Source organism: Lepus europaeus, chromosome 4 (assembly GCF_033115175.1).
Source record: "Lepus europaeus isolate LE1 chromosome 4, mLepTim1.pri, whole genome shotgun sequence".
In the NCBI taxonomy this organism is placed as follows: Eukaryota; Metazoa; Chordata; class Mammalia; order Lagomorpha; family Leporidae; genus Lepus; species Lepus europaeus.
In genome coordinates, this window is record NC_084830.1 from 157,937,018 (window position 1) to 157,958,143 (window position 21,126).

General features: G+C 42.6%; 1 protein-coding gene across 1 annotated transcript in view; it reads right to left on the reverse strand.

Moving 5' to 3' along the window:
• Positions 1-1,769: 1,769 nt before the first annotated feature.
• FAM170A (family with sequence similarity 170 member A) overlaps positions 1,770-21,126 on the reverse strand; it is a 28,288-nt gene continuing 8,931 nt past the window's right edge. The window contains exon 6 of the mRNA XM_062189965.1: positions 1,770-1,897. Within this exon, the coding sequence (XP_062045949.1) occupies positions 1,770-1,897 (128 nt within the window). The remainder of the gene's footprint in view (positions 1,898-21,126) is intronic.

Here is a 21,126-nt window from a genome sequence, read left to right on the forward strand (position 1 = left end):
TACCATTTCTGAATAAACTAAGCACTTATATGTGTTAATGGCATATATCAAAGAGAATGGCAGAATAACTGGAAAAATTCAAAAGTAAGAACATACCCATGAACAAGCTCATGAACAGTAATAATCCACATGAACAGGGTGGGCTCAAGCTAAGGTAAGGGAAAACCATACTTAAAATATCAGCTTCCTCGACCTTCTTGCTGACTCTCTAGTGGGCAAAACACTGCCCAGTTTCAGAAGAGGTAGAGGAAAAAAAAATGTGTTATGGGGAGGATTTGGAAGCACTAAATTAGAATTCTACACCTTCTGTTGATGAAACTAGTTTGAAGTAAGCCTTACATATAAGTCAGTTTTCTGTTGCTAACAGAGAAATGCCACACACTAGGAAAGTTATAAGGAAAAGAGGCTTCTTTAGGCTCTTGGTTCTCATCCAGGGTCAAAGGGCAACATGAGGTGGTGGCTTCCTGCAGGCAGAGTCCCAGGACAGCTCAGGGCATCGCATGGTGAGAGACAGGACAGCCAGAGACATATGATGCACTCTTGAGACAATCCGTTAACATGTCAATCCATTAATCCCATAAATGGATTAATCTATGCATGAGCCCTAATCATGTCTTAAAGGTCCCACCTTGTACCAACTCTTAATATCTCATAAAATTTCAACATGAGTTTCAGAGGGAACAAATCACATTCAAATTATAGCACTATGTGATCACATGGAATAGTAAAGCCAAAATCGCTGAAATAGCCTTGTTTTTTTTTAAGATTATGAAATAGGTACAGAAAGGCAAATAAACATATGTAAATAGAAGACTTTGAAAGAAAATATAGTCATTGAACCTAGCTGTGAAATCTCAAGGTGAAAAATTGGTTTTCACAGATAAATACCCATTTCTGAACTTGCTTATAAATTGTATAAACATACAGCATACCAAAAAGGTCACTAAAAGTTTATTTCTGCTCTTGGTTTTGGAGGTTTGCAAGACTGGGTGGGTCTTCCTGGGTCAACCATCTGGTGAGGCTGGAGGAGGGATCATTCAGTAACCAGGAAGAGGAACACAGGTGGGCTCAGCACAGGCTTATACGGGCAACCTCTCTTGTAAGAAATACCTCCCAAATACACACTCCCAAAGACCTAAGGACCTCCCCAGTAGGGCCACCTCCTAGATACCATAATTGGATTCTCCAACTTCTCAGTGCCATTGTTTCATGGCTTTGGGGATTAAACCTCTGCCTGAGTTCAGGAGACATATTCTAGTCAAAGTACAACACAGATGATTCTACAGTGATACTTGCAAGCCTACTTTTTTTTTTTTTTTTTGACAGGCAGAGTGGACAGTGAGAGAGAAAGACAGAGAGAAAGGTCTTCCTTTACCATTGGTTCACCCTCCAATGGCCGATGTGGCCAGCGTGCTGCAGCCAGCGCACCGCACTGATCCGAAGCCAGGAGCCAGATGCTTCTCCTGGTCTCCCATGCGGGTGCAGGGCCCAAGGACTTGGGCTGTCCTCCACTGCACTTCCGGGCCACAGCAGAGAGCTGGACTGGAAGAGGGGCAACCGGGACAGAATCCGGCGCCCCGACTGGGACTAGAACCCGGGTTGCCGGCGCCGCAGGCACCTAGAGAGCCGCAGCGCCAGCCTGCAAGCCTACTTATAACAGCCATCAAACTACTTCTTATAACAAGGTAAATGCAAGTCAGCAAGTGCAATGTGTAAGAAGGAAGTCCTTAGACTGACGGGAAGGATGTGCAGGCACCAGGGACTGTCCATCAGACACTGAACGTGATGCGGACAGACTGGAGGCGCTCCCTGTAAGACACAGAACTGCCTCCTGGACACTGGACAAGTCTCACGTTCATGGAAACAGTGCTTTCACACATTTCAGGAAGGTCTGGCCCTACTTCCGGAAAAGAGAAGATTAGCTTTTTTCATTTTTCCTACTTCACGGCCAGGGCAACCATGAAACATGCTTAAGGAGTTTAAATCTCACCAGATACATAATAATGCAAAGTTATCCGTGGGTGAAGGACTTGATAAATTCAGCACTTTCGGGGGCTGCTGCTGTGATGCAGCGGGTTCAGCCACCATCAGGAGTGCTGGTGTCCCACTTCCAATCCAGCTCCACTTCCGATCCAGGTCCACTTCTGATCCAGCTCCTTGCTGATGTGCCTGGGAAAGCAGTGGAAGATGGTCCAGGTCCTTAGACCCTGGAACCCCTGTAGGAGACCCAGAAAAAGCTCATGGCCCCTTGCTTCAACCTGGCCCAGCCCTAGATGTTGCAGCCATCTGGTGAGTGAACCAGCAGATAGAAATCTCGGTTCCTCCTTCTTCTCTCTTTCAAATAAATAAATAAATCTTTTTTTAAAATGGCACTTTTATGAATTTGGAATTAACAGCAAATGCACAACAAATGAGAGAAAATAACAACAAAAACTGGGCAATACTTTTTTTTAACAATTTATTTATTTATTTGAAAGAGTTGCAGAAAGAGAGGAGAGGTGGGGGAGGGGGTCTTCCATCCGATGATTGACTCCCCTACTGGCCGCAACAGCTGGAGCTGTGCCGATCTGAAGCCAGGAGCTTCCTGCAGGTCTTTCCAGGCAGGTGCAGAGCCCAAGGACTTAGGCCATCTCCCACTGCTTTCCCAGACCATAGCAGAGAGCTGGACCGGAAGTAGAGCAGCTAGGTCTCAAACCGGTGTCCATTTGGGATGCTGGCACCGCAGGCAGCGGCTTTACCCGCTACGCCACAGCACCGGCCCCATGAGGAATACTTTTTGAAAATTAGTTACAAATGTAAAGAATAATCTTCAAGAAAACATTATGTCAATTTAGCTTCTGGCAAACCTTAAGTACACAAATGTTGGCTGTTTGATACAGCCAACTTCAAGAGAAGATGCTGTGCTACAGGCTCACGGTGGTGCCAAGGGGTACAGCACCTGCTGCGCCTGAGGTGAGCAATGAAGAAATAAGATAAAGGCATTGACTCCTTCAAGTAAGAGCAGCCTGAAGGCACACAAGGAGCACCAGCAAGCTCCACCAGCAAGAGTCACCACCCAACAACACGCTAGCAGCACAGCAGTAACCAAATATCTGTCCACACTGCCAGAGAGACTGTGTCCAAAGACACGCCAAGCTTCAGGTGACAAAATGTGACTGACTTGTGGGCTTTTCCTCTTTTCAGTGAAACTTCTCTTGACCTCTAATTATAGAATATTTGCATCATAAAGTTGTGTACTTCTTTAAGATAGCTGTTTCAGTGTTTGGCATTTTAAGTAAATCTCCACCTGCAAAATGATGACCTATTACACAACACTCATCCATAGGACCGTGGGTTCTCAGCATTCCACCTTCCTAAACTCTCCAAGATGATGACTACATTCTATCCAGAAGTATTGATCAGTCCACAGGAACAGTGCTTCCTGGGTGAGCATTTTCTTGTCCACACTGCTTGTGACTCACCAGCCATGTTTCTCCTGGGTAGAGGTCACCATAGCTTGCTGCACTTTCTGTCTAGAAAGTGGAGAGCAATAAAATTGCCTTTTGTAATTAAATCTATATGTGCCCTTGTGACACAGCATGACAGGAGAATCAAACATTCACTGACTGCCAAGCCTCTAAAGATGACTTCAAATTTTCCAGCTGTAGGTCTCACTGAGCTTTTCTTATTGAAACACAATCCACTCACATTTGAAGAAACAGGAGCAAGACTATGGAAATAGCTCTTCCCGTCCCGGACAAGGCTGGGTCTGCATATTGTTTCTTATTTCATTAAATTAAAAGCATTCTGAGATTCTGGTGTATGAAATTCCTTTTTAACCTGAATCGAGAACTTGGTCTCTCTTTCTCTAAACTGATTTAAAGAAAACCTGGATTCAGAATTGATGCAGATCAGTCACGTGGGGATTGGGAGGCTTTGACAGTGAGAAATAGACATGACCTTTGGTTCTATCATTAGCTACAGGACCTGTCTGCAAAGTCAAACCAGTAAATGTTTACTTCTGCTGCTGCTGTTGTATTAAATGTGGTCATGAAGGCTATGTGCTAAGCAGAGAGGCAGCCTCAGTGTAAATAAAAAAAAAAGATTTATTTATTTATTTGAAAGTCACAGTTGCAGAGAGAGAGGGACAGAGAGAATGAGAAGAAGAGAAATCTTCCATCTACTGCTGGTTCACTCCCCAGATGGCTGCAACAGGCAGGGCCGGAGCAAGCCAAAGCCAGAAACAAGAACTTCTTCCAGGTCTTGTGGGTAGCAGGGGCCCAAACACTTGGGCCATCTTCCACTGCTTTTCCCAGGCCATTTGCAGGGAGCTAGATAAGAAGTGGAGCAGCCAGGACATGAACTGGTGCCCATATAAGATGCCAGCATTGCAGGCAGCAATTTTATCCACCGTATGACAACACTGGCATGTTTTAAAAATTGAAAGGAAAAGGAGTTTAGGAAATATCTGCCTTCTTCTAGGTGCTCTAAGGAGGAGGAGGATGGGGAGAGTCACAGCACAATGCACTGCCATATCACAAGTCCTCTAAGATATGTAGCTATTGACTTAAGGTCCTGTCTGATGCAGAAACATAGACTGGATTAAAAGACACATTTTCTACAGCCATCTCATTGAGATGAGATCATGCTAGACGCCCAGTATGTCATAAGGTACCCAAAGGGGTCTACTGCGTTTAAGACTCAAGAGTGAGATCATTTCTCAAGTAAATTTAAAATTATTTAAAGATGTCACTTTACCCCAGTCTCTAATGGAAATACTAGCAGATTTTTTCTACACTCCCTGAGACATGCAAAGCCCCAAACTAGGACGTATTTATTTTCTTTGCATCTATTCCATCTGTGTTCAGATGAAAACAAAAATTATCCATTAATTTGTTGGCCTAGTATTTCAGACACTTTTGAAAGAGCTCTATTCATATAGCATCACAGAAGATTAACTTCAGGTGAGCCTTGAAGTTTAAGCTGGAGGCAACAAGCAGATTCAAGTCCAGTGACCAAGGTCAGAAGCACACTGGTAAATGCAGTTTAATATTTGGACATTAGAAAACTTTGGCATTAAAAGGCAAAGGAAGGCTAACCAGCTAATGAATCTGGCATAGCAAGATGGGGTTAGGACAAGATACAAGAGCAGAAACCAAGGAAACACTATGAACAAGCAGGGTCACTACCTGAATGCCTCTGCTTCTCTCCATAAGATCTGAACTTCCTATGAATCCCAGCCCTTTAACTGTTTCCAGCTCTTGGGGGCTTGAATGCCCCTAGTGAAATGCCAATATAAGTGCAAATTTATTAGCTTTCCACTTGCAGCAACTGTGCAGATAAATTATACAATATTCAGGCAAGTTAAACAGTGTCAATATGTCGTAGAAGTACCAGCTGGTCCAGTCAGCGTTGATTTGTTGTTGAATGCTTCCTGAAATTGAAGCTGGAGCTGGAAAGAACTGACTAGAAAGGTAGCTAACCCAAAGCTGCTAGGCAGGAAGCACCTGTCATATACACAACTTTGTGGGAGATCCTGCCCTCTTGGTTGTGGCAAGTTACAAGAAAGGCTGCCCACAGGAAGAGTGACAATGTGAGTCAACACGGGCTTTCTGAAGTGACAGCAAGTCTCGGTGCCACTGTCTCGCATTGTTCATCAACAACAGCTGGTCTGGAACCACGGTCATTTATCCTATAACCTTGCTGGAATAAAATGAACAAGTGGTTGTTTTGGTCCTGTCCCATCATTAAGTAATTGGTTAACCCATTTATTTTGTCTATGAAGATTATATAGGAGGGTGCTTCAACAAGTGAACAGAAAAAGTGGAATTTAAAAATTAAAAATTAATTAAAAATTTAATTTTGGTGCAAAAAATTTTTGAAATGTGTGCAAAATTTTTTCCATGATGTGCATTTCCATGAAACTTTTGAAGACTTCTCTTGTTCCAAGTCATTGTCTCTTCTTTGCAGTTTGTAGGTATTCTCATAAAGAAGAATGGGAAAGAAAAGGAAAAAAAAAGGAAAAAAAGAAAGAAAAGAAAATCATGTGTGGGAGCAGAGCATTAGATACCTTGTAGCAACCTAACTCACTGCATCATCCCGTTTTCCTTTCAGAATTATCCCAACTGGGTGCATGTGCATATTACAGAGACAGCATATGTTTCTTTATCCCCTTTGCATGTGTTGGCCTAAAGATGCCTTATCGTGATTATTGCTTATTAATATTTTCCAGTTGAACTGTTTTTTCATATCTACCCCTTTGCTAATTCACATTCATTGACCATCACTGGTACTAATTTCTACATTATGTCAGGGATTCTTTGCAAAAGACACAAGACAGTTTCACATACATAAAGCACATATGCACATCTGCCCTTCAAAACTAATAGACCACATACATGAAAATCAATAAAAAAATAGAAATCTCTCCTCATTCCATGTCCATCTTATTTCACACGATCTTCTGTCTACTCTTGATTTTTGTCTTCCATTTCTAGATTGTTTCCCATCCTTTGGACTTCCCTTCTCAGTGTGCAAACTAAATGGCCTTTGGGAATACTCACCCCTGCATCTTCCTCCACTACCCAAACCTTGTCAAACATTCCCAAGGTGAGCACCTTGTCTGGATTCTCCGTAAATTCCCACGAAGGGGGTTCAAAACATCCCACGAAAATGAGACCAGGTGATACACACTGCCACCCATCCCTTCAGTCCAGCACAGATTGTTCTGAATCTCACACTTTTAGGAAAAGGATTTCTTTAAATGATGGTTATTTAACATGTTAATTAATTGGAAATGTACTTTAGAGTCACCTCAGGGAAAAGAAAATGACTTTTTTATGGACCCTTTACAATCTATAAGCTGAGTCAATCAATACCTAATATTCAACATGACATGATGTCCCCATTGGAAGATTATTATGGGTGAGTTTGTAGTCTTAGAGAGTGGCTTATAATTCTTTTACAGTACTAATTCCTTCCTCGTAGCATAATGATTATACCTGCACACAGCTTTATTCTTCAATTTTTCACCATTACCCAGCCATCAGACATAGACCAGGCTCAGAGACAAAGTAATGGGAAATTACACCCCACCATTATTTTTGAACAACTAGTAGTTCCCACTTGAGTAAAATTAATTTTATCTTACAACAAGCTCAGTAACATAGTTCTAGTCTGGAACTTCAGTGCTATGCCCTACTTACTGGAAGTTTAGTTCATTTGATTCCTGGACTTCTGCAAAGAAAATTGAGCTCCCCTTTTCACACTGAGTTATGATATAATCATGGCTAAATCAGCTAAAATCCTCTTGACTTTTCCTTCTTTATAATTACCTATTTGTTTTCTTTCCCTCCATTTCTAAAATAGCCATCCAAAGCCCTGGACCTCATTTTAGGATTTATTTTCAAGCTATGTTCATAAAAACTCTAAAATTCTGCATATGTTACACATAGGTAATGTAATATAAATTTTTGTTGTTTGATGTACATTGTTAAGCTTTGGAAAGATACTAGAAATTACTAACTCACATGTGTCACACAAGGTTATTTCAAAAAGTTCATGGAAATGGAATTAAAGGATAAGTCTATCTTGGTGCAAAAAAAGTTTGGAATTCATGCAGATGAGGGGGTCTTCCAAAACGTCATAGAAAATGCATGTTACGAAAACTGCATGAATTTCAAAATTTTCCACATCAAAATAAACTCATCTTAAGCAAGGAGTTGGAAAGGAGGAGAGAGAGGGCACACAGGAAGCTGGAATCAGAAATGGAGCTAGGACTCAAACCCAGGGACTACAAAATGGGATGCTGGTATCCCATGCAGCATCTTAGCCACAGTACCAAATGCCTGTTCCCAGATTGCCTCTTACCAGTTTCTCTGAATCAACTATAAGGTTCTTAAACACAGGGAATTTGTTTTCTACATTGTTGAGTCTCAAAAGCCAAGCCACTACCTAACAAATGACAACTCAGTAAATACCTACTGAATGAACCATATAGGTCAACCCCTACGCATTCTTCATTTCCTGACAGCAACTCAAATCACAGCCCAGAGCTTCTGGTTATTACCCCTGATCTGCAGCATTTGTGACATTCTAGCAATATTCTCCCCGTTTCAGACAGTTCCACCCCTGTTAATTTGCTCTCCTTGGCTCTGGTAATACCAGCATTGCATAAAAACATCCGAAATCCTCAGAAGCCAAATGCAGAACTTCATTTCACAGTGCTACAAAGGGCAACAATTGGATAAAATTTCTTTGTGTTCTGAGAGCAGTGCCATGTCTTGGGGGCCTGGCCAACAATACCAGCCCAGAAACCTTTTATCTTTTCTACAGCCTCAACCCTGTTTTCTCTCCTGGAGCAGGGATCCAAAGAGAACATCAGAGAAGTTTCTGTTTCCATAGTTGTAAATAAGCTCTACCTCTGAAACACCATCCAGTTAGAACCAAATATAAGATGAAGCCAAGGAAACTATGTGTGGCTCATTGTTTCCATGAGCCATAAACTGTAATCTTGAAACTGATCCCAAAAAAATCCAAAAAAACATTCGAGTTTGATTCTGTCTTTCCTAAGTCTAGACCTGTGTTCTCTGAACCTCCGGAGCCTGACAGAGCATCTAAAAGTATAGCAGGACTATTTCTGTCAACCAGAGGGTCTGGATTCTTTCACGTACTTCCTATTACAGCTCCCTAGACAGCAAAGCTTTAGACACGAAGAGCAAAATCTGTTAATCCAAAATTTCACAAACTTCCTCATCTCTTGTCAATCACACATAGCTATTCCTAGGTTAATTCCATTTTGAATTGAAAACATAGTTATGAGACTAAAACTGACTTTGGGACTTCCCTTGGGTATGAACTTCCAGGCTTGTGAAAAAGCCATAATGATGAAGGTCAAGGAAGGGCACCCCAGCTCAGGAAAGCCCAAGCAAGTATTTGCAGTCAAGAAATAATGATAGCTTCTGAGCTATCGGCATGAAGAATTTTATTGTACTCGAGACTCCTTAAGCATCTCCTGACTATTTAAGAGCCTCTGTAACCTCGCTCATCTCCGATGTAAAAAAGAAAATCTATGTGTGGGTGGGTGTGTGTGTGTATATATAGACAATTTTTCAAAATTTGAAGGGGCCAGCGCTGTGGCACACAGCAGGTTAAAGCACCTGTATGCAGCGCCAGCATCGCATATGGGTGCCGGTTTGAGTCCCGGCTGCTCCACTTCCACTCCAGCTCTCTGCTGTGGCCTGGGAAAGCAGTGAAACATGGCCCTGCATCCATGTGGAAGACCTTGAGGAAACTCCTGCCTAACAGCTTTGAATCGGCTCAGCTCTGGCCATTGTGGCGACTTGAGGAGTGAACCAGTGGATGGAAGACCTCTTTCTCTCTCTGCCTCTCTCTGCAACTCTGCCTTTCAAATAATAAATAAATCTTTTTTAAAAAATTGCACAGTAAATGGTTAATCATGGTGACTTCTCTCTGCCTCCACTGTGGTTTATAAGTAGGTTACCAGATTCAGTCAATAAAAATGTAGGACAGCCTATTAAATTTGAATTTTATATAAGCGAGAAATAATTATTTTTAGTATGTCATATGTATTTTGGGGACACATTTATGTTTAAACTGTATTTATTGTTTTCCAACATTCAAATTTAACCAAATATCCTACATTTCATGTGTCAACTCTACTCATCAAAAATGATGGAGGGGCTGGCGCTATGGCATAGCGGGTAAAGCCGCCACTTACAGTGCCAGCATCCCATATGGGAACTGGTTTGAGACCTGGCTGCTCCACTTCTGATCCAGCTCTCTGCTATGCCCTGGGAAAGCAGTAGAAGATGGCCCAAGTCCTCAGGCCCCTGTACCCATGTGGGAGACCCAGAGGAAGCTCCTGGCTTCTGGCTTCAGATTGGTGCAGCTCCAGCCGTTGTGCCCATTTGGGGAGTGAACCAGTGGGTACAAGATCTCTCTTTCTCTCTCTCTGTCTCTGCCTCTCTGTAACTGTGCTTTTCAAATAAATAAATAAAAATTATGGAGACTCATCAGGCTCAGATATAGGGACCCCAGAGATGCCCCAGAGAATCTTTGACTTCTATTCATATACGCTGAACTAGTCACATAAAGTTTCCCTTCCAATGACCAGACTGTAATGAAATATGTCCTCACTTCTAGGGATTTTTCCAATTAACATTATCATTGCCTCCCTTAACTTAAAGAGAAGCTCATTTCTTTCCAATCCTTAATAGCTCATCAAAAAGTATTTGAAAGTTCATTAGACAAAGGAAAAACAACATGAATCTGAACAACGAAGAGAACCTCCTGGTGCTCAGTGAAAAAGTACTAGGAAAGTTGAAAACACATCAAACTTAATAATCAAATCTCTCTCCCAGGATGTTTTCCTAGCTTGATGTCCTCCCACACTCCGAAAATATTATTGCATCAAGAATGCAGAACCACTAAACAAATTTAAGGCCTCTTCATGATTCTATCAAATTGAAACCGCTGCTATAGCAAGAGGTGAGCAGACCAACCGCCCCAGGCACTGTGGCAGTGGGTCTCTCCCGAAGGCCGAAACAGAACCAGGGCAACTTTGGATCTGCAGCTTGAGCCATGATATAATGCTCCCAGAATATGCCAACCTTAAGTACCTTTCTAATGTGTCTTCATGTATCTGTGATCAGACTATATTCTAGATGACATTACATAAATTGCATTCCAGAAACCATGAAACAAAATGAGGATGAGGACCGTGTATCTATAGCTTATTGTCCCTGGCTTACCTGATGCAGCTGCATAGGATTTTAAGAAAAGATAGCCATTTTATTAACCCTCTCCATATAACAATCCCATGCTTGTCTAAAGGAGTATAAGAAACCAATGATTTTTAAAGATTTTAGTGACAAAATCATCAGGTTTGCCTGATGGAGGCAACAGAGAAACATAATTAAAGGCACAGATCTTGGCTCGCTCTGATGTCTCAGACAAATCACTTGGCCTCTGCGTATTTATCTGTACTTAGGTGCACTTATCTGTCACATGGGTTAATAACTGTACCTATTCCACGGGGATGTTGTGAAAATTACATATGATAATTACATATAATGCACTTAGAAGAGGCTCTGCCACACCGTGAGTACTCAGTCGATATTAACTGTTAGGTTTTTGGAAATATTTCTCCATGAAAAGCATGATTTTACCAGTGGATGACTCAGTGAGAGACAGTGAATCATATAATTACAGCACTTTGGAGGTGACCTAATTCATATCCTATGTGGAAAAAGAAAATCATGTGTGTATACGTGTAGAAAAATATTCGGAAGTTTGCATAGTAAGTGGTTAATCATACTAACTTTGAGGACTCGTAATAAATTTGGAAAGAAGTAAGGGGAAAATGTTTCACTCCATTTCTAAATCATTTGAGGTTTTACAGGGATACTTTTAATATACTGCTTGTGTGATTTTTTAAAATGTGGCAGGATAAATGTTTTGAAATTTCCCTGATATGTCTGTGTTGTTATTTTGGAATTACTGCATTTCCTTCTATCTTTGGATCTACCCCCATGGAGTTGCAGGGACATTCTGCAGGGAAGAGATAATAGAACAAAAGTGAAATGAGAAAAGGGGAGTCTAAAACAACTCACAATGACAGCATTTTGGAGAAAGGAGAGTGCAAGGCAGGCTGAGGCAAATGCCCTACCCTTGGGACAGAAAGCATTCCTTGCACTGATGATGATGGAGGCCAGAGGTGTCGGACAATGGTACTGGCCAGAAGGGGACGCACAAGTGCAGAGCCAGCTTTGTGAGGCCACTTTGCCTTCCTGGAGCAAGCACTATGTTCAGCACCCAGCACTTCACCATGACTCCACAGCAAGACTATTACCCACAGGCATCCCATCCAATGTATTCTGCATCCATTCTGCCCGGACACCCATAAACACATGGGTTTGGAAGGGGCGTCCCTGTACTTGTACTTGGTAGAAACAGAACCAGTTCAGAATCTCCAAGTCAGAGGTTTTCTGCACATAGAAAGTCTGAATTTGTGCACCATACCTTAGTACCTGGTATGAGTACAGTGTACAAATTCTTTCTCCACACCCGCATATGCTCCAAGCTCATGAGCTCTGTTCCCAGCTGAACTCAGAGCTACAGAATAAGAATCAAGTTAACAGATGCTCAGAATCAAGTTACACCCAAATCCCCATTCCCCTGCACCAGATAAGGCTCATCCTACCGTATGATAATGGCCTCTGCCTCATAAAGCCATTCTGCAGATTAATTAGATAACCTGCACAAATGTCTGGAATGCCTGGCTTATGACAAGTTCTTAGTAATCTCAAATTTATTATATTGCACCACATTAGAGATGTTTAAACACTCAACTCCTAAGAAGGATGAGATCATTTTTTATTTCATCAATAGCAATTCTGGCTCTAGGTTTACTAATCCACCAAAGTCTATGATTACAAAATAGAGAGCTTTGCAGTTTTAAGGAAGAGGTAGAATGCCTTGGATAAGGAAAGGCTTGGCCAACAGGCTAGGACAAATGTTCCCCAGGAACAAGAATAACAGCGGGATTGGGGGACCCAGAGCAGCAGGTACTCAGGAAAGATTCTTTGTAGTACTCCAAGGAGGCCCAGAAATCCCAGAACAGAAGCGAGCCGCAGGCCTCTGCATACCAGGTGGTTCCAAAAACCATGCCAGCAACAACAGGCACCTGTCAGGTGTCCTGCAGCTATTGTGGGTCTCCACTAAACCTATCTGGATAAATAACTAGAAATCATAGGGCCCTCAGGTCTTTCCTCACCCACCCCCACACACAGGCCAATAGATATATAATCAACACAATTTTAAAAATCAACAAAGGCCTTCTATACTGCAATAACAAATTGGAAAATATAAGAGCAGGTAAGATACTGTTTAAAACAATACCAAGAACTATATAAAGTGTTTAAAGATAAGCACAGTAGTGCTATGGCATAGAAGGGTAAGCCAGGGCCTGGCTTTGGATTGGCCCAGCTCTAGCCATTGAGGCCATTTGAGGAGTGAACCAACGGGTGGGAGACTCCTCTCTCTCTGTCTCTCCCTCTGCCTCTTGTAACTCTTTCAAATAAATAAAATAAATGTTTTTTGTTTTTTAAAATAACTATTTTATTTATTTGAAAGACAGAGTTACAGAGAGAGGTAGAGACGAAGAGAGAGGTCTTCCATCCTCTGGTTCACTCCCCAGTTGGCCACAATGGCGGGAGCTGTGCCGATCCAAAGCCAGGAGCCAGGAGCTTCTTCTGGGTCTCCCACACCGGTGCAGGGGCCCAAAGACTTGGGCCATCTTCCATAGAAAAGAACTGGATTGGAAGAGGAGCAGTCGGGACTCAAACCAGGGCCCTTATGGGATGCCGGCGCCTCAGGCCAGGGCGTTAACCCATTATGCTACAGCGCAGGACTCCGGTAAAATAAATCTTAAAAAAAAAAAAAAAAGAAGAAGAAGAAGAAGGTTAAGCCTCCATCTGCAGTGACAGCATCTAATATGGGAACCAGTTCAAGTCCCCACTCTTTCACTTTTGAACAACCTCCCTGCTAGTGTGCCTGGGACAGCAGTGGAGGATGGCCCAAGTCCTTGGGCCCCTGCATCCAAGGGAGACCTGGATGAAGCTCCTGGCTCCTGGCTTCATCCTGGCCCAGCCCCAGCCACTGAGTTTGGGGAGTGAACCAGTGGATGAAAGACCTTTCTCTTTCTGTCTCTCTCTGTCTGTCTCTGTCTTTCTGTCTCTGTCTGTGTGTGGAACTCTGCCTTTAAAATAAATACATCTCTTTTTTTTAATTTTTTATTTATGGGGGCCAGCGCTGTGGCACAGCAGGTTAACACCCTGGACTGAAGCGCCAGCATCCCATATGGGAACTGGTTTGACACCCGGCTGCTCCTCTTCCAATCCAGCTCTCTGCTATGGCCTGGGAAAGCAGTGGAAGATGGCCCAAGTGCTTGGGCCCCCGCACCCACATGGGAGACCCAGAAGAAGCTCCTGGCTCCTGGCTTCGGATCGGTGCAGCTCCAGCTGTTGCAGCCAACTGGGGAGTGGACCAGCAGATGGAAGACCTCTCTCTGTCTCTACCTCTCTCTGTAACTCTGTCTTTCAAATAAATAAAATAGATATTTTTAAAAACTATTTTATTTATTTATTTGAGAGACAGAGTTATACACAGTGAGAAAGGCTTCCATTGCTTTGGCAACTCATGACAAGAGCCTAGGGTGATTACTGATGCCATAAACAAGAGTGTCAAATTGTTAACAACAGGAGTCACTGTGCACTTACTCCTCATGTAGGATCTCTGTCCTTAATGTGCTGTACATTGTGATTTAATGCTATAACTAGTACTCAAACAGTATTTCTCATTTTGTGTTTCTATGTGGGTGCAAACTGTTGAAATCTTTATACTTAATATATACTAAACTGATCTGTCTATAAAGAGAATTGAAAATGAATCTTGATGTAAACGGAAGGGGAGAGGGAGCAGGAAAGGGGAGGGTTGCGGGTGGGAGGGAAGTTATGGGGGGGGGGGGAAGCCATTGTAATCCATAAGCTGTACTTTGGAAATTTATATGCATTAAATAAAAATTTTAAAAAAAAAACCCAAAGCCTGTTAACAGTACAGAGCGCTCGCTTCACAAGACCTTGTCAAGTAGCAGCTGCATGTGTAAAGGTGAATCAAGGTCGTGCAGCCTTTTAAAGGTCAGTTAGTCCAAGCCTCTTAATTACACACGAAGAATCCAGAAGAGGTGAGAGAGGGCAACCTGCTTGGTGAAGAGCCCACATCCTGAGCAGAACACTAGCTTCCTTCACTAGCTCAAAACACACAATGGAAGTCAGTACCTAGAGAAAAGAAAAGCACACAATCAGGTAGCCCCTCCCCCTGTAGTAAGGTGACAGCAAGTACAATAGTCCAGGCTTTGCAGGAAACCTGAGGTGCTGGAAGCTTCACTAATGCAGTGGGAAAGTGAAGTGTCCAGGGCAGGCACAGCATGCAATCTGGTTAGTAAGCAGGGGTGCGGTGATTGTAGGAGGAGGAGACACTTTTCTCACAACACCTGTCAATAAGGTCCATGACTTCTCACTTGAAGAAAAATTACATTTACTGTAAAAATATGGTGGATCTATATCAAAGAATTAAAAGGTGTCTGCACAAAAAAAAACGTTAGTTTTAGAATAAATATGGTATGAGACTATTTAAAAATCAAAAATCTCTTTAAAGCTACATATATCATATAAACTCTTATAAATGTATAAGTATGGACAAAACGTCTTGTAGTCAAGCAGCTAATACCACAAATCTCTGCTAATGAATTAGATTTGGAGCATGTACTGAAGGGAATTTTCATTTTATCCTGTACATTCAATATTTAAGTAGCATTTGAATTATAAAAATGAGAATATTGTTATTACTCCCTAAAGTATAAAAAAAAAAAACTGAATACTACTTTGAAAAATTACCTGAACTATTTTAGTATTCCTCTTCGCTGCTGGATTTTCCCTCATCCAATCAGCTATGCACTCCAAGTTCATTGCATTAGGAACGTAGAGACCCGACAGAAACAAGGGAGAAAAGATGAAAATGTCTGGCATTGGCACGTCAGAAGTGGAAGCCACAGTAGACTAGGAAAGATGTCTGTGCAGAAAGAAAAGGTCTTGTCTCAAATACCAAAAGATTTCCCTGCAGGGGGCAGCAGCAGAGAGAGAGATGGAGATATGGAGAGGGAGGGAGGGAGAAAGGAGAGAGAGATCTACATGGTCAGGGATAAGGGAAACTACTTGGAAGACTCTGCCTGGGGACACTCAGCCTGCACTTGACCATGGACTGCAGCCACCAGTGTCAATCTAGATGCTAGAGGAATACACAGAAAGAATGCCTACAATGCAGCTCGTTCAGAACCTGTTCCACTACGTTTTATGCCTACGCAAGCAGGAACTACACCGGGGGCCTCTTAGTCTACTTTGTGTTACTACAACAAAACATCTGAGGATGAGTGCTTTGTGAAGGAAGTTTACTCAGCTCATGATTTTGGAAGATGACAGGTAAGATTGGGCAGCTCCATCTGTTCAGGCTCTGGTGAGGACCTTCCGGCTGCATCTCATAAGAACTCTGCACACTGGAATGGTGAGTGACCCACGTAAAGAGAGATGTATTCAGGTCCCAACGGAATGAGAACATATTCCCAAGAGCATCAATCTCCCTTCAAAGGCCTAATTATCTCTCTCTTTTTTTAAAAGATTTATTTATTTATTTATTTGAAAGTCAGATTTACACAGAGAGAATGAGAGGCAGAGAGAGAGGTCTTCCATCTGCAGGTTCACTCCCCAATTGGCTGCATTGCTGGAGCTGCACTGATCTAAAGCCAGGAGCCAGGAGCTTCCTCCAAGTCTTCCCACATGGGTGCAGGGGCCCAAGGACTTGGGCCATCTCCCACTGCTTTCCCAGACCATAGCAGAGAGCTGGATCGGAAGTGAAGCAGCCAGAACACGAACTGGTGCCCATTGAGATGCTGGCCTTGCGGGCAGCAGCCTTACTCACTATGCCACAGTGTTGTCCCCCTAATTATCTCTTTTAAAGGCCCCAACATCAGCACAGTAGGCCTGGAGAATTAAGTTGGAACTTGAGCTTTGGTGGGAACAAACTGCCTTCAACCCCTAGCATTGCTGAATTCTCCACGCACAGAAGCCTCGAGTTTCCCATGTGTCACCTGCCTCCACACCACAAAACCAAGGAAGAAGGTTTGGTGGGTTACATGGAAGATCTTAGAGGCCATGCCCAGAAATGCAGCAGGTATCACTGCCAGCACCTCAGAGAATTCTTCCTACAGCCCCACCTAACTGCAAAAGGGCTGGGAAACATAGCGTAGGTGAACAAGCAAAGGTAAAGAAACAAGGACTTTGACACCCATTGATGGAATATCAGTATGCTGTAACCTCTAAAAAGCTCTTAAAGCAAATGCCATCCCTGTTTCATAAACCTTACATTTGCAGAGTAGGTCGCTCAGGGAGGATGGTCCTCGGGTGGGGTTTTTGTGATTCAGCTGGTCCCTCTTGTTTGAGGGGTGGTTGCCATAGCCTGGCATTCATGTTCAACCGAGTGCATTTAGTGACAAGAAAGAAAGGGTCAGGTCTCCCACCATGAGCCTCTTCCTTTTTATCAAAAGGGACAATCTCCCAGTAAATTTCCCCCTGCTACTTATTTGGTGAAAATCAATCATGAGGAAAGCAGAATGGAACGATGTGAGTGGCTTAATAAGATCTATCTGCTAAGGCTGTGCCCAGTAAAACTTGAAACCTAAATAAAATCAGGCAGGGTTCTACTAGCAAGAGAAAGCAGAGAATGATATTAGACACAGAACATGATGGGAACCAGCACGGTCTGCCGGAGGGGGTGAAGCAGAAAATACAAGACTGAAAAGCAAAAATCATTCCAGACTTACAGATTTCCAAAGTGTAATGAGCTAAATTCATGTATTAAATGACAGATGAGATTTTTTTTAATTCAGCAAAATAAATCTTAGGAAAAAACTCTGAAAACTAGTATATTAGTATCAGGTTAAATAGAATTTCAAGCAAGAGCATTAATGCAATGTGAGGAAGCATTTAATAAGAAAACCCACAAAACATATAAATCATTAATTTTTATGCTGCAAAATTTACTCACTAGCCCTGTACAATTATATACAGAATTTAAAATTAAAAAATAGTTATTGACAAGTTTGCATGACTGGGGGATATTTTAGCCTGTACTGGAAACTGGAAGGTCAGGCATTAAAAAAAATCAGGATAAAACATATTTGAGGGGCAGGCATTTGGCATAGTGCTTAAGACAGTACCTGGGTTGAAGTCTCAGCTCCACTCTCCATTCCAGCTTCCAGCCAGTATGCACCCTGGGAGGCAGCTAGTGATGACTCAAGTACTTGGGTCCCTTCCACCATGTGGGAGACTTCGACTGAGTTCCTGGCTTCGGCCTGGCTCAGCCCAAGCTGTTGCCAGCATTTGGGAAGTGAACCAACAGACAGGAGACCCCCTCCCCGCCTCTATCTTTTTCTCTCTTGCTTTAACTTTCAAGTAAATAAAATTAAATTAATAAAAAAAAATTAAGCCATATTTGAACAAAACAAGCAAACTTGATTAATCTTCATAAAAACTTGTATCCAAGACAGAATACATATCCAAGTACACATGAAACATTTTTTAATTGACCACGTAGCTGGTTAAAATGATATTTTGGCTGGCACTGTGGCACAGCAGGTTAAAGCCCTGGCCTGAAGCGCCAGCATCCCATATGGGCGCCGGTTCCAGTCCCAGCTGCTCCTCTTCTGATCCAGCTCTCTGCAATGGCCTGGGATAGCAGAAGATGGCCCAAGTCCTTGAGCCCCTGCACCCACGTGGGAGACCGGGAAGAAGCTCCTGGTTCCTGGCTGCGGATCGGCACAGTTCCAGCCGTTGCGGCCATCTGGGGAGTGAACCAGCGGATAGAAGACCTCCCTCTCTCTCTCTCTCTCTCTCTCTCTCTCTCTCTCCCTCCCTCCCTCCCTCCCTCCCTCCCTCTCTGTAACTCTGTCTTTCAAATAAATAAAATAAATCTTTAAAAAAATGATATTTTGATACCTCCAAAATGAATTTCCAAATGATTAGATAAAAATAGAATAGAAACTCTAAAGTATTTCAAAAAAAAATGACAATCAATGTGTAACACATCAGATTTGTGCAATACTACTAAAATGATGTGTCAAAAAATTACACAGTCTTAAATGCATTTTTAACAAATATGAATGATTTAACATCACTAAGCAGGAGGCAGAGCATGATGGCAGCCAAGATGCTCTGGCTGTGGACTCCCCACAGACACACCAGTGTGAACAGCTACTCATGCACAAGTCACCTTCACAAGAGCCGAGAAAGCCAGGTGAGACACCATACTGCCCAGGTTCAGTGCAATAACAAGATACGCTGAAAAAAACAGAAATAATTGCCATGGCACCCCTCCTCCAGCTCCTGGTAGCACAATGTGGAAAGACACTGGTTGGGTGAGGTAGAGATTTAAGTTCAGACCTGAGATTTGAAACCCAGTTCAAGGCTGCCTATGGTGAAGCATGGAATCTAACAGAATCCCGAGGCCTGTGCCCCCATCCAGCACATACAGGCTGAGCCTTTGGACCCTCCAATGCCAGGGGGTAAGGGACTGCCTCCAGCACTCCTCCCACCAACCTCTAGTGGACAGCAGAGCAAGACAGCAGTTCCTAGGGGAAAAGGTAAGAAAGTGAACCTAGCCCTTTGGCTGGATGCTTAGAGTTGCTTTGCCTTGGTGAGACCCAGAACTGGATGAAGCCCAAAGTCCTCTCTCACCAGGTCAGTGCTCACAAACGCAGTGTCTGGATCTCCTCCAGGGTCAAACATAGACCTGCGCTCTGGTGGAACAAAATCATCTTGGCCTGTATCACCACTCACGTCTCAGAGGCCTGGCATACACCTTGACATTGCATAAGGCTCCGTAACTGTGAGATTCGGATGTGACCCAGCTCAGGGTCAGCCTAGGAAGTCAACTAGGTACTCAACAGTGGGGGAATGGATAAAGAAATGTGATGTATATAAATAGATAGATATAGATAGATAGATAGATAGATAGATATCTATTCTCTAGGGTGTGTGTATAGATAAATAGATATATCTATCTATCTATGTATATATATATATATATATATATATATATACACACACACACACACACACACCCTAGAGAATACCATTCAGCCATAAAAAAGAACACAAAGTTGACATTTGCAGCAAACTGGAACTAGAGGTCACAACATTACATGAAATAAACCAGACACAGAAGCCTCACATGTGCAAGTTTTTTTTGTTTTTTTTTGTTTGTTTGTTTTGTTTTTTGTTTTTTGACAGGCAGAGTGGATAGTGAGAGAGAGAGACAGAGAGAAAGGTCTTCCTTTTTGCCGTTGGTTCACTCTCCAATGGCCGCCGCGGCTGGCGCACGGCGGCCGGCATACCGCGCAGATCCGATGGCAGGAGCCAGGTGCTTCTCCTGGTCTCCCATGGGGTGCAGGGCCCAAGCACTTGGGCCATCCTCCTCTGCACTCCCTGGCCACAGCAGAGAGTTGGCCTGGAAGAGGGGCAACCGGGACAGAATCCAGAGCCCTGACCGGGACTAGAACCCAGTGTGCCAGCACCGCAAGGTGGAGGATTAGCCTATTGAGCCACGGCGCCGGCCACCCTTGTTTCTAATATTGTTTATTTCTGTTCATAATTCATTTTCCCTTGAAGTCAGATGGTTGGAGTTTTCTCTTTCTTTATTTTTGTTTATTAAATATGACATAATATATGTTGGAATAAATTGAGTAAAAGTTGTATAGAAGAACCTGAATCATCATTGAAGAAAAAAGAAATATCAATAACAAGAAAATGTTAAAATATATTTGCTCTCAATCAGCAGTGAATTACTCCCAGGCAGGAAGACAGAATCAGTCTCTTTTGTAATAGAGGAAATTTGGATACCACCAGAATTCCATCAGAAAGAGAACAAATGAAAACTTGGCATATTGAGAGAATGAACTAAAATCCATCAGCAGAAACTACTGAACCATAGATCCATGTAGGAAGACGGATAATCCGGAAAATGTATTTTTGAATGATTAAATATGTTTCAAAGTATTGCATAAAGTACAGTATTTTATGTAAACTATTTTAAAATACTCAAAACATTACATGTTTTTATAAATATATATGTAATACCACTATAAAACATGCTCAGGAGTAAAAAAAAGAAAAAGAAAAACCTCAAAATTAGAGGGAGCAAAGCAAGCAAATGGGGCACCTGAGTGTCATTGTTCATACTTTAAACCACCTGAAGCAAATATGGTAGAGAAAAAAAAAAGCAACCTTAATCAAGCTGGATGATGGGTCCCTAGAAATTTGTTTTATTAACAAAAACTTTGCATGTGTTTAATATATTTCCCAGCAAGACATATTCAAAGAACCCAAAGTCACCAGACAAGTGCTGGCCTCCAGGTCAACGGCTTGGAACATGGCCCATGGAGAGGGACACAGGTGTGAGGGGGCGTGCCCCTCCCACCAGGCCCAGGTGCAGGTGAACAGAGCCCACTCTCATTGC